Here is a 15,710-nt window from a genome sequence, read left to right on the forward strand (position 1 = left end):
TAGTATAATGTCATCTGTAGGTGACAAGGTAATGAAATGCAAAATGAGAAATGCAAAGAAAATAGGATTATCTCATCTTTTTAAATTCGAGAGTTTCATTGTCGTGGTTTTCTATGTATTATTTTGCAGTTGTTTTCCATGGCATTACCCCTACTGGCCAAAAATCTGTAACTGTAATAATAAGGAAAAGGCATCTTTTTGATATGGGTACTTTTTAAAAACAGAAAAAGAAAAGTCTAAAATGATTCAAGTCATTATTTTTGTTTCTGTTTAAATGTAGAATTCTGGTGCTTTACTTGTCGAGCTGGTCTCATCTCTGAAAATTGTCATGATAGGAGGACAGGGCAGATTCTGAGTCTGCGCTAAGTCTGTGATCCATATTTGGAAGCAGCAATAGATAGCACAGACATGTTCAAGCTACTGCTGAATGATTGAAAATACATTCTTTTGCAGTGTCTTTTAAATCCTAAAGATTTGTTATCTTGAAAATACTGATACTGCTCCTTATCTGTTTGATCTACCTCCTGTGAATGAAAAGATCAAAGCGCTCCAAGGCTCATTTTTTCTTAAATTATGAAAGCAGAATCTGTCCCTAAAGTCTAAGAAGTCATCTGATGGAGTCCAAGACCTATCTATAGTTCAGAGCTTGGAGTATTGTGTTAAACCACTTGCGACTGCCTTGTATGTCAGTGTTTGAAATGCCAGTTAAAAATGACTTGTAGGAGTCTGTTCAGATTATGCAAAGGGCTTTGTAACACTGCAGGCCAAACAGTTTTGTTTGCATCCAAAAGTCTACGTAAGTGAAATGAAAATTAACAGCAAATTGATCTAAACACCTATGAAACTATTGCAAGAGGCATGCATTTGTTTTGTATATCTCACCTTTGCAAACTTGTTGGGGAATTCTGACACTAAGTTGTTACAAATTTTGTTACTAATTTTCATGGGTATAGATTGGCAACCCAAAATAATAGCATGGCACTCTTGCCCGTGTTGGACACCCTGATGAAATTCTTTGTGAATGCCAGTACCTTCTGCAGTTATTGTCCATTTACCTAAGAGTCATAGATATCTGAGCCAGAACTACACATTCTACAATGCATTATTCCTAACAGGGTGCTGAAGTCTTGTAGACTGGAAGCAGCTCAGTGACAGCAAACCACTCAGGAGCTCAGTAATTTATAATGGTAGAGTAGATGAAGACCTTGTTCATCTGCTCATCATCAATTACAGTTCACAGACTATGTTTGAGGACTTCACAGCTACATCTTTACTAGTTAACTAAATAATGCTAGAATCTGATCTCTGGCCTTTAGGCCAATTTGCACAATCTGCTGTCTTGTTAATCCTCAAACGACTGGGTCTTCTAGGAACAATCTCTGCCCTATGCTAACTTCAAATGCTTTCTGAAAAACCTTGGGTTGTGTTGGGCGACAACTCTACCATTCATTTCTCAGTGAAGACAGTTTGTTAGTTTTCCTTACCCATGCCCAGACTGTCTTTAATTTACTGGTGCAGACACAGACTGTGTATACCTATTAAAATCAGCATACTTGAGTTAAGCCAGTGTTCCAGAAGGCTGAAGGCTTTTCACACATTTTAGGAATGGTAGCTGAACATTCCCTGGAAGTAAGGTTGGCCTGTGAAAGCAAGGTTAATCTTTACTTTAAAAGAAAAAAAAAAAAATCCTTGTACAATCTGCATGGTTTTTTTGCTGGTTTTTTTTTGTTTTTTTTTTCTTTTCTTAAAATATCCCTGAAGCTAGTAGAGCTTTTGTACAGCTCCACAGCATTTCCAGGCATGCTAACAAGGTATGTGTTTACCTGGCTGTTAGCTACGAGAAAGTAAGAACTTTGGCTGCTCTAAATAATAGTCAGAACTGTGAACAGTTATTAAACAAGTCACAAGCTGAAATTCCTTGGTACAGCCTACTTTGATTATCTTAAGACTCTCAGAATATTTTTGTAAGTATTTCAGGCCGTTACTGTTTGCAAACAGATAAAAAACAGGGTTTACCAGATGACTGTTTTGTTGCACACCGATGGTCTTGCTGTGGGCTAGCTGAGTATGAATGAATGACATCCACATCATTAAATCAGGTCAGGGTTTAAGTTTTGTGTTTACCAACACCATTTACCAAACAGCACACTGAAGATCACCTGCAGTTTATCAAATGAAATAACCTTGCTGATAAAACTGATATTTCTACACTTAGATGAGGGCGGTGCTGTCTTCTCCTGTCTAACCTTATTTAGTAATATGGGCACCTTGAACACTGTCTTGTCTGTGTGTGCTTGTTCCTCTGTTGGTAGATTTTGTTTTAGCTCTTTAGTCTGCAGTATATCCTTCTGCACTGTAATGATATATTGTATGATGGTAGCCAAAAATCTGATCCTCTGTGGGTGTTCCTAAGAAAATAGATGCTCCAGAATATTTCTGTCACTCCTTTTATTAGCTGTGCTTCTTCCCAGCCATCTGCTGGCAGAATTTAGCTGAAAGTTACTATTCTGAGCAACACTTTCAGGCTGTAGTATTCCAATAAAGAAATAAATGAATTCTCTTGAAGCCAGCTCTACCCACAGATGAGATAATCATTCTTTCCTGCCTTGGTGCTAAAATTAACTAATGACATCCCTTGATGTTACTGTGGGACAGAAGTATTTGAAGTGCATCCCAATTGTGTGTTCTTGAGCTGTAAAGTCTTTTAACACAGATTCTGTTTGGCCTTTCTATTGTTTTCCAGAAATAAGCTCTAAGAGGCTAGGATAAAATGCATTCCTGTGTTAGTGAACTGAGCAAACACTTTGCCAACCTCTGGGGGCTTCATGCTGAAAAAAAGATGAGGCCAGCAAGAAACTAAACACTTCAAAAAGTCTATTTTTATAACTGTGTATAAATAGCCATAAACATGTTGAAATCAATGCTATTATTACCATTCAGACCTGTTGCAATCCATTTAAAAATTGCACAAGGCACAAATGTTTTTAAATGGTCTCTTGTAGACTGGACCTATGATTGCTGTTGTGATTACTAGAAGTCTTTAGCGTTCTGTTGGCTTCCTTGTTTCATTGTTGTTTATTTATTTTTATGTTATTTTGGTTATTATGTGCATCAGTTAAGACTTTATGCTTCAATTTTTTTTCTTTTTTTCTTTTTTTTTTTGCTGAAACCTGCATATAATCTGGAAGTTTTCAGGAGTAATTTTTTCTTTTATTTACGAAGAAATAAACGATTTGGAAAACGGTTGCTACTCACATAAAAAATTGAGAAAATGTCATCTTTATGGGTCAAAGGGAGTAGTGGAAAAAATATCTGGTGCTGACTTCCTATGCGATTCTTAACATTTGAAACCCCAACTATCTCTTTTCTTATTGAAGGAGCATATATGCACATTAAAGACAGAGATAATTATGTGTGAGATAATGACTACTTGAGTCTGAAAACGGGGTGTATCAGATGACAGCTATTTCAGTCTACTCTTTTGTGCCAGTGTCTGTGTTGACAAAAAAAAAATTAATGGTATGTTAAGCATTTATTTTTGAAACAAAGTGTGGTAGTGCACCCTGATGTGTAGCACCACTGCAGTGATTCTCACAAGGACATCTTATCTGTGCGATGTACTCAGCCTTAGATGGATGCATTCTGCTCTAATGGGTTACTCCAAAGCTTTTTCCAAAGAAGTAATTATCTGTGTTAATAACTCCTCACATCTGTATTGTTTCATGAATCAAAGTAATGACTGATATCTCTAAAATAAAGTCCAGGCTTGAGTGCTTTGCTGGTTGAGGGCTGTATTGCACAGGAAAACTGAGATGTTGGCTGTGTGAACGCACTCAAAGACTATAGCAAAAAGTCAATTTGCTTTAGGTTAGTTGCTGGGTGATTACAGTGATCTTGAATTAATCTTTTTGAACCAAAAAATATTCGGGGCAAAGGAGAGTTAAAATAGAGCATAGAGAGGAGTGTATGTTTTCCTGTAGTACTTTTAGTTTGGGTTTGCATAATAGATTTTATTATCTGCATAATTTTGATAAGGAAAAACAATGTTTCTATTCTTTCTGCACCAGAAATGCCAATCCAGGAGTGCTCTGCATACTAAAACTGCCAGTGTTTATTTGTTCTTTCCAAACTAAGAAGGAAGGGTTCTTAATTATTTTTCAGCATTAGCTTTTATTGAGATACAATTTCCCTCTTTTGTCTCCTGCCACGTGACATTTATATTCAGGACCAATACAAAAAGGGCAGAAGGAGGGACCTAAGGTGGGCAGCGATGTTTCCAGAGATCCTCAAAAAATGCATGTGAGAAGAGTGATAATGACGTTAGTAATTCTTTCTGCAGCCTCTGCGCCTTCTTCCACATTGCCTTTACTCACTGAGCTGTAGGTCCATCCCACCTGGTGGCTTGGTGGAGAAGAGGGCTGTTTGTATTTGTCCTGCCTAATGGCAAGACCCCCCCAGCACTGCAGAATGTCTTATCAGATGCAGTGGATTTCACTCTTGAGCTCTGCTAGAATTATTCTTACCTTTAATATTAACACAGGACAGCAAAATCCTTGCCAGAAGCAAGAATGTTAAAAAAAAACTTAAGGGTTAGTTTTAGCACGATCTGACTTCAGACTCCCCTAGAGCAGGGTGACTCGGTGGGTAATTGATCTGGATTTCTGCAAAGGGCATCTCAGTGGTAGATGCAGAGATACTGTCCCAAAGGTTGTTCTTTTCCATTTGAGACCAAATGATCTTATTGTATCTGTGTTCCTGCCCAACACCCCAAAAGGGTGTGATTGCTCAGGAGTTACTTTCTTTTAGTTCTATATGGAAATCCATAATTAAGATACAACAATCACAAAGGCATTTTGAAAAGCTGTTGGGAACAAAGAGTAGGCAGAAGATGACACTGTGTCACATCCTTTGTAACAGTCTATGACAGGCTGATTGTTGCTGAGTTCATGACACAGGTCTTACTGATTGTGCCACGCAGCACTAGTGAGCGCTTAAGTGCTGGGTGCCACTGACATTAATCATGGGCTTTGCAATTGGACAGAGGCAGTAGCATTTTCAGGGATCAGTTCCTACTGTCCTGTCCTAGAATCACAGAATGGTTTGAGTGGGAAGGGAGCTCAAAGCCCACCCACCCCAACCCCTGCCATGGGCAGGGCTGCCCCCCACCAGCTGCCCAGGGCCCCATCCAACCTGGCCTTGAGCACCTCAGGGATGGGGCACCACAGTTTCTCTGGGCAGCTGTGCCAGCGCCTCACCGCCCTCTGAGTGAAAAATTTCCTCCTGACATCTAATCTAAATCTCCCTTCTTTTAGTTTAAAACCGTTCCCCCTTGGCCTACTACCCATGTAAAAAAAGTTTTTCTCTCCTGTTTACAAGCTTCCTTTAAGTTTTTTATTACTTTGAAATCCTACAATAAACCATAACTTTATGTATTTGTCAGTTGTAGAAGCTTCCTCACAGAGATTTAGAATTCTATTGAGAGTCATTACAAGAAATGTAAAACAAAGGATGACCAAGGAAAATATGAATCCTTTTGCAAAAAGAATTCCCATAACTCAGCCTGCATTCTGGACATTGTTTATGCCTTCAACGTTCACCAAGATTTTGTTGATCCATTTTCCTTCTGGAGGCTGCTGTACAGCTCAGGCCACATGAACCAGTTGCGTGTGTCCTCCTTGCTAGATAATGGTTGTTGCCCACATGGGTGGTTACAGGGAGCTTCTGGAGTATAGAGCAAAGTAGTTTGAGAAGGAGCACAGTCATTTGTAGATTTCTTTGGGCTACAGAATGCCAAACAGTCTGCATCTAAGGGTATGCTTCTCTCTTTCAAGAAGAAAAGAAAAATCTACAATGGGTCTTTTTATGCAGATCATAAGGTGACATGGGAATCTTTAACATTGATGTTGACATCTGTGATGTCTTTTTTTTGACCCTAGTTTAAATTATTTTGGTAACCCGTTTAGTGTTATTATACAGACTCCTCTATTTCACTTTAAGAAGCAGGTTTACTGCTTCTCAAAGTTGTTGAGCAACTCTGAAAAAGAATATGGAACAAATGCTCCTCATTTACAATAAAAGTAAATGAAATTTAAGGAAATAGATCATGTGATACATCTATCAAGAAAACAAGTCCTGCAGTGTAGCCAAACTCTTACCTGTAGCGGTACAGATTTGTTCATTACTTAATCTGAGTCAGTTGACCTTACTGTGAGATACTGCCCTTGAATCTATAATTGAATTATTTAATATTTGTTCTTTTGTTTTTAAAGCAAGAGTCAATGCAAGCATCGTTTTAAATCAGCGTGCTGAAGTGTGCATATTCTGTATATCGAATGTCATTGTTGTCTCTTGTTTCTGTAATGCATTTGCATTACTATGAATCAGTTTTATTATGCTTCTCTAGAGACTACTGCTGCCTGCACGCTGTGATATATTTGCACTGTTGTAGATATATATATATACATATATGTAATTATATCAACCATGTCTTTTTTCAGGTTGCTTGTTACCTTTGTAGTTTACGCTTACTGGTACGGTGAACCTGAGTAAAAATGTGGGATGTGGGACATTCTGATGATATATTACAACAATAGAGAAATCTTTGTATATTTCTGTATACTTAATACCCGTAAGAGATTTGTATGTGCATTATTTTCCAAACTAGGGCTTTGTTTTCTGAGAATAGAGAGCATTTATGATAATGTAACAAAAAAAAAAAAATCAAATAAAGTGTTATTATTTTCAGACAGTTGCTTTTGTCCCTGTTCTCTCTCAAAGGGGCATACATGGCAGCTGTGTTGATTGAGGTACGTTCTCACTGATTGCATGAGGTTCTGGCAGTCAGCAAGAGCAGCAAACTGCCTGGTTTGGATGTACATTGTGGTAGCTTCACGTAACTCCCACAGCAGTTAAGTTATGGATACAAATAGTAAAAATTCTTCAAAACAGAAATGCAGTCATGTTTGGCTTAGGGCAAAGATCTGTGCTGCCAAGGATCTGACAGTGGCAACAGCAGTAAGCAGGGAAGAGTGTAAAAACAGGGCAAAACATCAAGGTGTGCTTGCTTGACAAGTCAAGGACTATCTGATTCTCTGGGAGTTTCTTTGTATTTTCTTCCCTTTGATGGATTTAACTTCCATGGACTTGTCTAATTCCTATTTGAGTCACTTGTTTATATTCATCATGCTACCTTTTTCAGCACAGGTTCCCCGTGTTCTTGCATTACAGGAGGCAGTGAACGATCGTGTGTAGATGTGGCACTGAGGTACATGAGAGATGGGCTCATGGTTGGACTAGATGGTCTCAGAGGTTTATTCCAACTTTAGTGATTCTGTGATTCCTTTTCTTCTTTCTGCTCAGTACTCTGGAATGTATAGATTCCCTCCTCCCTTGTTCCAAGAGAAATGTTTTATTCTGCTTGTCACACCTATCTATTCCCTGTTTTACAAAGTACAGCTCTCCCTTGTTCTGCCACAATACCCATGCAGTGTTCTTCTGCGGCCTCCTGTGCATTTCTGTCAAGTTGTACATCATGAAAGGTCTCTTCAGCTCATTTAGAAAATGAATATTTTTCTGCTCACGTTTCTTCTGTAGATCTGCCTTGGCCAAGAAATGACATGCTTCCCATCTCTACCACTCTAAACAGTGTCCCACTGTAGAAACCATGAGGCACTGGAGTGCTGCTTCCTGTTGTACTGAGAGAAAAACTCTTGGACAGGAAACTAGACCTGTTTCAAACCCCAAGAACAGCAGTGTCATAAGACAGGTTGTAGTACAGGTGTTGCTTTACCAAACACTTTGTTGGCAGGGTGACTTTTCATGCTAAGTTGTCCTTGTGCCACCCATCCTGCCTGCCACAGCCTCAGGGTTAGCTTATTTGTCATCACAGTTCAAGGACAGCAGCCACAGCTTTCACAAGCTGGTCAAGTGTCCAGTCCTAGACAGCGTGAGCCGTGATGCTTTAAAGGACAAATAGCCCATAGGATGCAATAGGATTGCATTTTTCATGCTAAAGGCAAGACAGTTTTCTAATGATAATAGAGGTCATATTTTATGGTGTGCAAGAAATGCTGGACTGAAGGATTTACAGCCTCCAAAATTAGATGCCTCTGCATGCCAAATTTCCATAGACCAGAAAAGAAGAACAGGACTCCTTTGTAGCTGGAGGGGCAACTTAAATTACTTTTAGTGTCTTATATTATAATTAATGCTATGAAATAAGCCAACCATAAGCTTCTCATTAGCAACTGTGCAAAAATTAATGTACCTCACACACAATTACCTTCCACTCTATGCTGCAAATGGATTCATAAAACAAAGAGCATTTGAAAACAACAGTTTATGCTGTATTTTCTTGTAGCTATCAATTTAAAATCTCCTTCAGAGTGCAGTTTGGAAGGTAGGAAAGCTGCTACAGTAAGAATGACCCCTTTTTTAGCCTGGAAAGATGTAAGTGTCCAGGTTGACAGTGAGCAGTTGTCGCGCTGACAGTTTTCAGCACCGAAATCTGATCTGAGGAGAACCATAATAAAGGTCTTGGTTGGGAAATGTATATTGCAAGCTCCATTTATGTCAGAAAATGCTGTCAAGGGCAGCATTAGTGACATTAGTACTAATTGCATCTTTCTTTTTTATTTCATAGCCTCGTTTTTTCCTGCCCTCCTCTCCGTTTTTTTTTTTTTTTGTTGCCTTGCAGATTTTTTCAAGAACATCTGAGAACTTTTAATGCAATGTTGTGCAATTGCATTGCTAGCTGCTTGGCACTGCAGTTCTGTGCCTGTCCTTGATCTCTCCTACAGATGGAACATATTAAGAAAACATGAAAGTGAGACATCAAATTGTGACCCCTTCTCCTGAGCCTTCCTCGCTCACCCCTTTTGTAGCTTTACCTGAAGTCTTATCTGTGCTTTTTTTTTTTTGCTTTCTCCTGAGGTACAATGAGGAAGTTGCTTCAAAATAGTTATAAAAGAAGCAAAAGTTATATGAAGCTTAGGATTTTTCTGCTTCTGTTTGTTGAAAGCTGCATGGTGCCATGAATGTGCCCCCCTTGGACAAGGTCTAGTGCCAAGCCTGAGAAAGGGCAGGAAGTGGGGAAATCCCATTTTGAGCAAGAAGGAGCACATGGATCAGGTTTTACTTCCCACATTCAGCTTTTCAAAATGCGATAGACTCAAATCACCAGACTGATGATAGCTGCTTCAAACCACGCCAGTCCACTCCCATGTGTGTGAGTGCTGATGTAAGTGGGCCAAACATCGTGCATTGCAACAGAAGTATTGTAAAGCAAAGTCTATCTGTTTTCCAATTCGTCTTCTACCACTGAGCACACGTTGTCATTCTCCTCCTGCCATGGTGTGCCTGGGGTAAATTGGGGCAGGGACCACACATGCTATATCAGGGAAACAGAAGTAGCTCATATGTTCTAGCTTCTGCTGTTTGAGAGCACCATTTTGAGCTTTCATGTTCTTCTTTGTGACCAAGAATCTTGAAATGTACTTGAACACATGGGATGAGTGTCTCCTATTAATAAACTCCAGAACTGAAACTTTGGGCCAGTAGCTCATGGATATTTGCGACACAACTCTGTGGTTTAGCTGTTTACTACAGGAAAATTTTGGCTTTTGTGCTCTTTTTCAGTTTGGTTCAGCACCTTGCCTGAAACCTTCCCTCCGAATGGGAGCTTTGCCAGAGCTTGAACAGGAAGCATGGCCTTTCTAGTGGTATTTGGGAATGGGAGAGAGTAAGTAGACATGTTAAAAAGTGTATCTGCAGAGGTGTTTTCAGTTACATCTTTTTGCCAGATTGTTCCTCACTGAAGAGCCACACATGGAATCGATACACATTGCCAAACATTTTCTTCTCAGTCTTTGAGAAGCCAAAGCGTTGGTTGCAATCTGCTGTCCTGATAACAGCCTACTGAGGACCACCAGGCACTGGTGATTTTCAACATCATTCACTGCTTGCAGAACAGCCTCATCAGCACAAAGATTTTGTGTCACAGAATTGATTCCTATTATGATAGCACGTCTGTTGATGACAGTTGTGTAGCTGACCTTCTTTTGTTTCCCCAGAAAAATATTCAGAACTTGTTCAGCTGGTTCTCTTACCAGTTTAGACATTCTTCACACTTTTTCTACAAGTATATTTGGGCGATGTTGAAAACCATTTACAAACCTCCACCATTCACATATTGTAAACTCCCCACATAGTAAGTCCCTTAGGACTCACTGATCAATCCCATCCGTACCTCATATCTCTACCAAACTCACCTCCTGGAAGTTGGAATGGGGGAGGCCAGCAGGACCTGTGTGTTGTAGCAGTACATAAAATCCTGTACTTAGGCCTTCCAAATTCCTCTGGGCTACAACACCAAATCTTCCTTAGCAAAGAAATTCCAAGGTCTTCAGAAGACTTCTCCAAGTTTATTTGCTCATATTGCAACCACGTTCAAATCCCAATATTAAGCCCACTTTAAGTGTGAGATAACGGAGTTTTATGAATAACTCATTTTTACACACTTGGATGACATCATCATCATAGTGGAAAACCTCTAAGGAGGTTTTCTCTTCTTGCAGCACAAAGGGACATGGTTAGTGAGCACGGTGGGGATGGGTTGGTGGTTGGACTAAGTCAACTTAGTGGTCTTTTCCAACCTTAATGATACTATGCTTCTTTTCTGTGGAGCACCCAAGTAAATGGAACTTCACTTATGTCCTGAGGGGAAAAAGCAAACCAGCCCTACTGTTGTAGCGATGTGAAGGGGAGCACTGAGTATTTTCAGTGCTGAAAAGAGAGGGGTCCATATGCAGCCACCTGTCAGGTAGCACATACATACAGCTGTGAAATGTAAGCAGCGAACATCGCTGAGATGTCTGACTTCATGGGAAGCAGAAATATGCAGCTTTGAAATAAAGATAGCAGAGGACTCATGGACTGTGTCTTGGTTCTTTTATTACGTTGAAAAACTGTACGTACTACCCTACTGAGAGAATAAAAGTTGTGGTTATATTTTCTTCAGAATGAAGAAATAATCACCTAGAAATCGTTGTTACAAACAGAAAGTTGGAGCTGGGATATCTGGCTGTTATTTCCCAGTTGAGCAGGTTCTTCAGCAAGTTTCTACTTTAACAACCTGGAGAGGAAAAGAGAAGAAGCATGTTAAGAGATATGTTTTTTCCTCAAATTTGACACGATGCAAGGAAGTATTTGCCTAGATGCAGTACATTAAAAAGAGTGTGTGCATCCAACAAGCAGACTTTAGCAACTAGTGTCCTACCTGTCTTTACATGTGTTTCCTAGATATGATTCAGATCATTAAATCAAATGAGAGTCCCAGGGGCAAAATAGACTATGGGGTGGCTTGGAAACAGCCAGGGCTGCACCAGTTGTACTGTAATACAGGAGGAGGGGAACAGAAATTTTTGTCAGGTTCACTCCGTGTCTCTAAAAAGAAGCCTTTGCCTCTTGTGATAAAGCAGATGTGGACTTGACAGCCAGACCTCTATCATCATGCTAGCCAAGGGCTTGCACTCATACCTGAGTCCCAATTGCCCTCAGGTCCCTGGCCCTGGGACACTTGATGTCACCACCCCTCCATGCAAGAAGCTGGTCTTTTAGGGGTTTATCACCCACTCACGCCTTCAGGTGAGGAGGCTCTGAACCCACTGAATTCTGAGAATCAGAGAAGATCCTGTCCTGTTCTGGAACTTTGGGGTGGCCATGGGGACACAGAGGAGATATCTCATTTGGATGTTACCTTCTTCAACCGTGCGGTGGTAGAAGCACCAGGGGACACCAGCAGGACGTGGCCGGAAGCAGCATCTCCTGCTTAAGCACTCCTTAGCTGTGATGCCAGGGTAGCCACAGTTCACTCGGATACGAGGATCAGCAGGACACACTTTCTTAACTGTGTAAAGCAAAAAGGAAGGAAGGATAGAGGCTGTGTTACATTATGCCCAACGTATCTGGTGGGAAAATTAACAAATAAAAGGTAGATGGGGTGCATGAGCAAGCACAACAGCTGTGGTGACCTTTTCCACACTGATTTCAGACAGGAGGATCACTCAAACGCTTACTATGCCTAGTATGCAAAGCTACATACCAAAAGATGAGGAACTTCTGCTGCACCCTAGGGGCTAGATGGGCCAAAGTTCATCCCTAGAAGTGCCTGGCAGGCAGTAATCCGGTTTTGCCTTTTGCAGATCCAGCAGTGGAGCAGAGAGCCGACTGCAGAATGGTCACAGCCCCAACTGCCAGAGTTCAAGGAGTGTTTGGACAACACTCTTAGACACAGGATTTGAATTCGAGTGGTCCTGTGTGGAGCTAGGAGTTGGACTCAGTGATCTTTCTGGTTTCCCTTCAACTGAGAATATTCAATGATTCTTTGTCTTCCATGATGACACCACGGACAGCAGCCTTGTGTCTGGCTCAATGCAAGAGACCAACACTTCAGTAGCCCTGCTGACGTGGGGAGAGGAAGATCCATTCACCTCCATGCCAACTTCAGTTGTGGAGGAAAGCTAAGTCACTTGTGAGGAATCACAGCTCATCCAGCAAATTAAAATTACATGCAAGGAAGGAACTTTTGTGGGAATGCAACCAACAGATAGGAAGTGTGGTTGTGGGGAATCTACATTAAGCCGCCTTCCACAACATTAAAACTTTCTTAAAATACTTTCACCATCCAGGTGGAATAATTAGATATTCCTATCCTGGAAGTTTACTCCTCGTAGAAGCAACTCCATGAAAATGACACTGTGAGATACAGCCATTTCTTTTTCACGATTTACAAGAAAAGCAAGCAGTGTTCAATGTCAAAATTAAATTTCAGCAGTTCTAAGCCCTGTTGAACAATCTTGATTCACACCAAGTTAATTATTTGTTAACATTGCCTTTATACCCTCACTTCCTCTTATTTCATGTGTCCAGGGCTGGTAGTACAATGGGTAAAATTGCACTGAAGTTCTCCTGAGGAGTCATGCAGTTGGCACTGCACATTCAACAGTTACATGAAATGCATTCAGCTACTGAAGGATTTGGGTGAGTACCTCTGACCCTATATGGCAGTATAAGGGTAAAAGATGGAAGGAGTTCAGATTTTCCAACGGGTCTGCAGAAGGAAGAATTTAATGGAGAAAATGATCTGCCATGACATAATTTGGAGATTTCATTAAATGAACACTGGAAGAAAAAGCAGGAAAGAAAAAAAGAACTACGCATTGGAATTATACTGGGAATCATGCAGAAAATGAAGAAAGTGGTAAGCATGAAAATAATCTTAAAAAAAGAAAAGAAAAACCTGTAAGTTACAACATGTCCATGTTTTTAAATGAATGCAGATGGATTCATCTGCTGAGGACTTTCTGATCTCTTTAACACATATTGCTAAAGCAGCGTTAATGTTCTTGTCAGTCACATAGAATTTTAGGTAAGTGCCAAGCATCATATGCTCCACTGACAGACAAGACCACAATTGGCAGTGAAATGTTTTTAAACAGCCAGCTTGGGCTATCTGATAACCAGGAGCCCGAAGGAAAAAGAAATATCTTGTGCAAAGAGGATGCGTTCCAAGCCTGTTCCAAGGCAATCAATATTTAACTTTGCATTTTTCTACCAAAGGTCTTCTGAGAGAGGTTTGCACCCACTTCTTTGGCTCAAAAGTAAGAACAAGCTGCTCCCTGACTGTACATGTTTCTGTATAAGCAAACACTAGGTAAGTTAGTGTTTCTGGTGGATGTGTTACCTTTCTTTGGTTTAGCAGTGAAGCACCAGGGGACGCCAGGCACTGATGCATTGAAGCAGCACCCAGCTTTCCTGCAGGCTGCTGCTGAGATTCCTGGGGGACCGCAGTTCTTCCGCTCTCTGGCAGCTACTTTGCACTGGCATTTTGCTGTTGAGCACAGAAATCCAAAGTTACTGTGTGTTAGTTTGCTTTTTAGCAGAGGTGCATTTATCAAGTGTTCTCTTGAAACGATAAGCTTTCCCTGGACTCTGTCCATCTTGTAAATGTATGTTTTCTTTTGCTTGTTAAGATCAAAACTTAAAATGTTTGTTTTAAGATCTGTTCATGGCAAATAGATGGCAAGTGAAATGCTGGGCCCCTCCCTGATGGCTGAGGTGAAACTCCCCTATCAACTTCAGTAAGAACTGTACTTCACCCAGTATGGCATGGTCCCACATGCATCCAGCCCAGCGCAGCACAGTGGGACAGTGAAATTCAAACAGATCCCATCAAACGCCAAAAATCATAACTTCAGGTATTGAGCTAATATTTGCTGGTAAATATTGGTTGATTTGGCTGATTGGTAAATATTTGTTAATTTGCTCATCTCATTTGAGGAAATAATGAGTTAAGGGTCCTGTGGACCTTCAGTAAGTATAAAGATAAAAAACCTTAGTGTTATCTTTTAGGTCACTGTAAGAACATAGTTGCAGACAAATAATTGTAGCTGCACTTTTCGTAGAACCATAGATAGAATGGCCTGGGTTGAAAAGGACCCTAACAATCACCTAGTTTCACCCCTCCCCCCCCCACCATGGGCAGGGTTGTCAACCACTAGACCAGGCTGCCCAGAGCCACATCCAGCCCTGGCCTTGATTGCCTCCAGAGATGGGGCATCCACAACCTCCTTGGGCAACCTGTTCCAGTGTGTCACCACCCTCTGAGTGGTGACTTTTAATATTTTGTTACTAATATCTATTACATAGTCAACTACAACCAAGAAATTCTGGAGATGTCCCTTTTCATGTGCCATTGAGCTACTTGCTTTCCACTTCCTGAGTTACTTAAATGACTTGTCTTCTACTGATGAGGCAGATAGACTTATCTGAAAACACATTCCTGCAGAAAAGTAATGTGAAATGGATGTCAGGAGACTCTTTAGACAAACCTAACTACTACTCCAGTCCCAATCCTGTTCTAGTGAACTCCTGGGCATTTTGTTCTTCCATCTTTGGGGCAGGTTTCTGGTTATTTCACCAGTAGTTGACCTGCAGTTTTTGTTGTTGTTTTGCTGTAGCTTTCTCTGAAAACAAAAATTAGACTCCAGATTTGGGAATAGTGCCAGAGCAATACAGTCACAGTCTGGTATGTGATCTGGAGGCATGCTCTTGCTGTTATTAGAATCACTGTAATCAGGCTGATGTACATACCTGCAAAAGCAACAGGAAGTAAATGTACTTACATGGTGGTTTTCCTTCTGTTGAGCTGATGAGGGCTACAGTGAGGATGACAAAGAGCAAGCAGATCCCCTTTACATCCATTGCTCTTGGAACCCTCAGGCCAATGGCTGGAAAGGGAGGTGGAGAAGAGGTGCTGCTTTGCTTCAAGCAGCCTGTTTTATATGGTCCTCATGTTTACCTGGAGAGATCTGATAACATTGTTCTCTGCAAAGCTTCACCCAGAGGCTGCTTTTTTTGTTGTTGTTTAATTAGGAAATGTTACCGTGTATAGTTTGATATCCCTGAGATAAATTTCTAAGCTTGTGTGAACTTTTCATTGCGTATTTATTATATACCCCTAGATCACATATCTATTACGTGATCCCCTAATCTATTAATTGGACATTACTGCATGCCTCTGGCATTCCTAGCTGACATCATAGCCATGTGAATGTTTCAGAACACTAAGCAGCTTCAAATGGTTGCTTGTACTGAAAAACATATACATATATTTCCTTTCCGAGTGCGTTCTTTCTGCCACAAATATTCCT

At 40.6% G+C, this 15,710-nt stretch overlaps 1 protein-coding gene across 1 annotated transcript; it reads right to left on the minus strand.

The window, feature by feature from the left end:
* Positions 1-11,123: 11,123 nt before the first annotated feature.
* On the minus strand, positions 11,124-15,261 carry LOC125696768 (trefoil factor 2-like). Its single transcript, XM_048952911.1, has 4 exons — positions 15,183-15,261; positions 13,742-13,888; positions 11,756-11,905; positions 11,124-11,131 (listed from the first exon to the last, which is right to left on the minus strand). Exons 1-4 carry the CDS (start codon positions 15,259-15,261, stop codon positions 11,124-11,126), a joined length of 384 nt encoding a protein of 127 aa, XP_048808868.1.
* Between the last annotated feature and the right edge of the window lie 449 nt (positions 15,262-15,710).

The sequence above is a fragment of the Lagopus muta genome, chromosome 1, assembly GCF_023343835.1.
Source record: "Lagopus muta isolate bLagMut1 chromosome 1, bLagMut1 primary, whole genome shotgun sequence".
NCBI classification, from domain to species: domain Eukaryota; kingdom Metazoa; phylum Chordata; class Aves; order Galliformes; family Phasianidae; genus Lagopus; species Lagopus muta.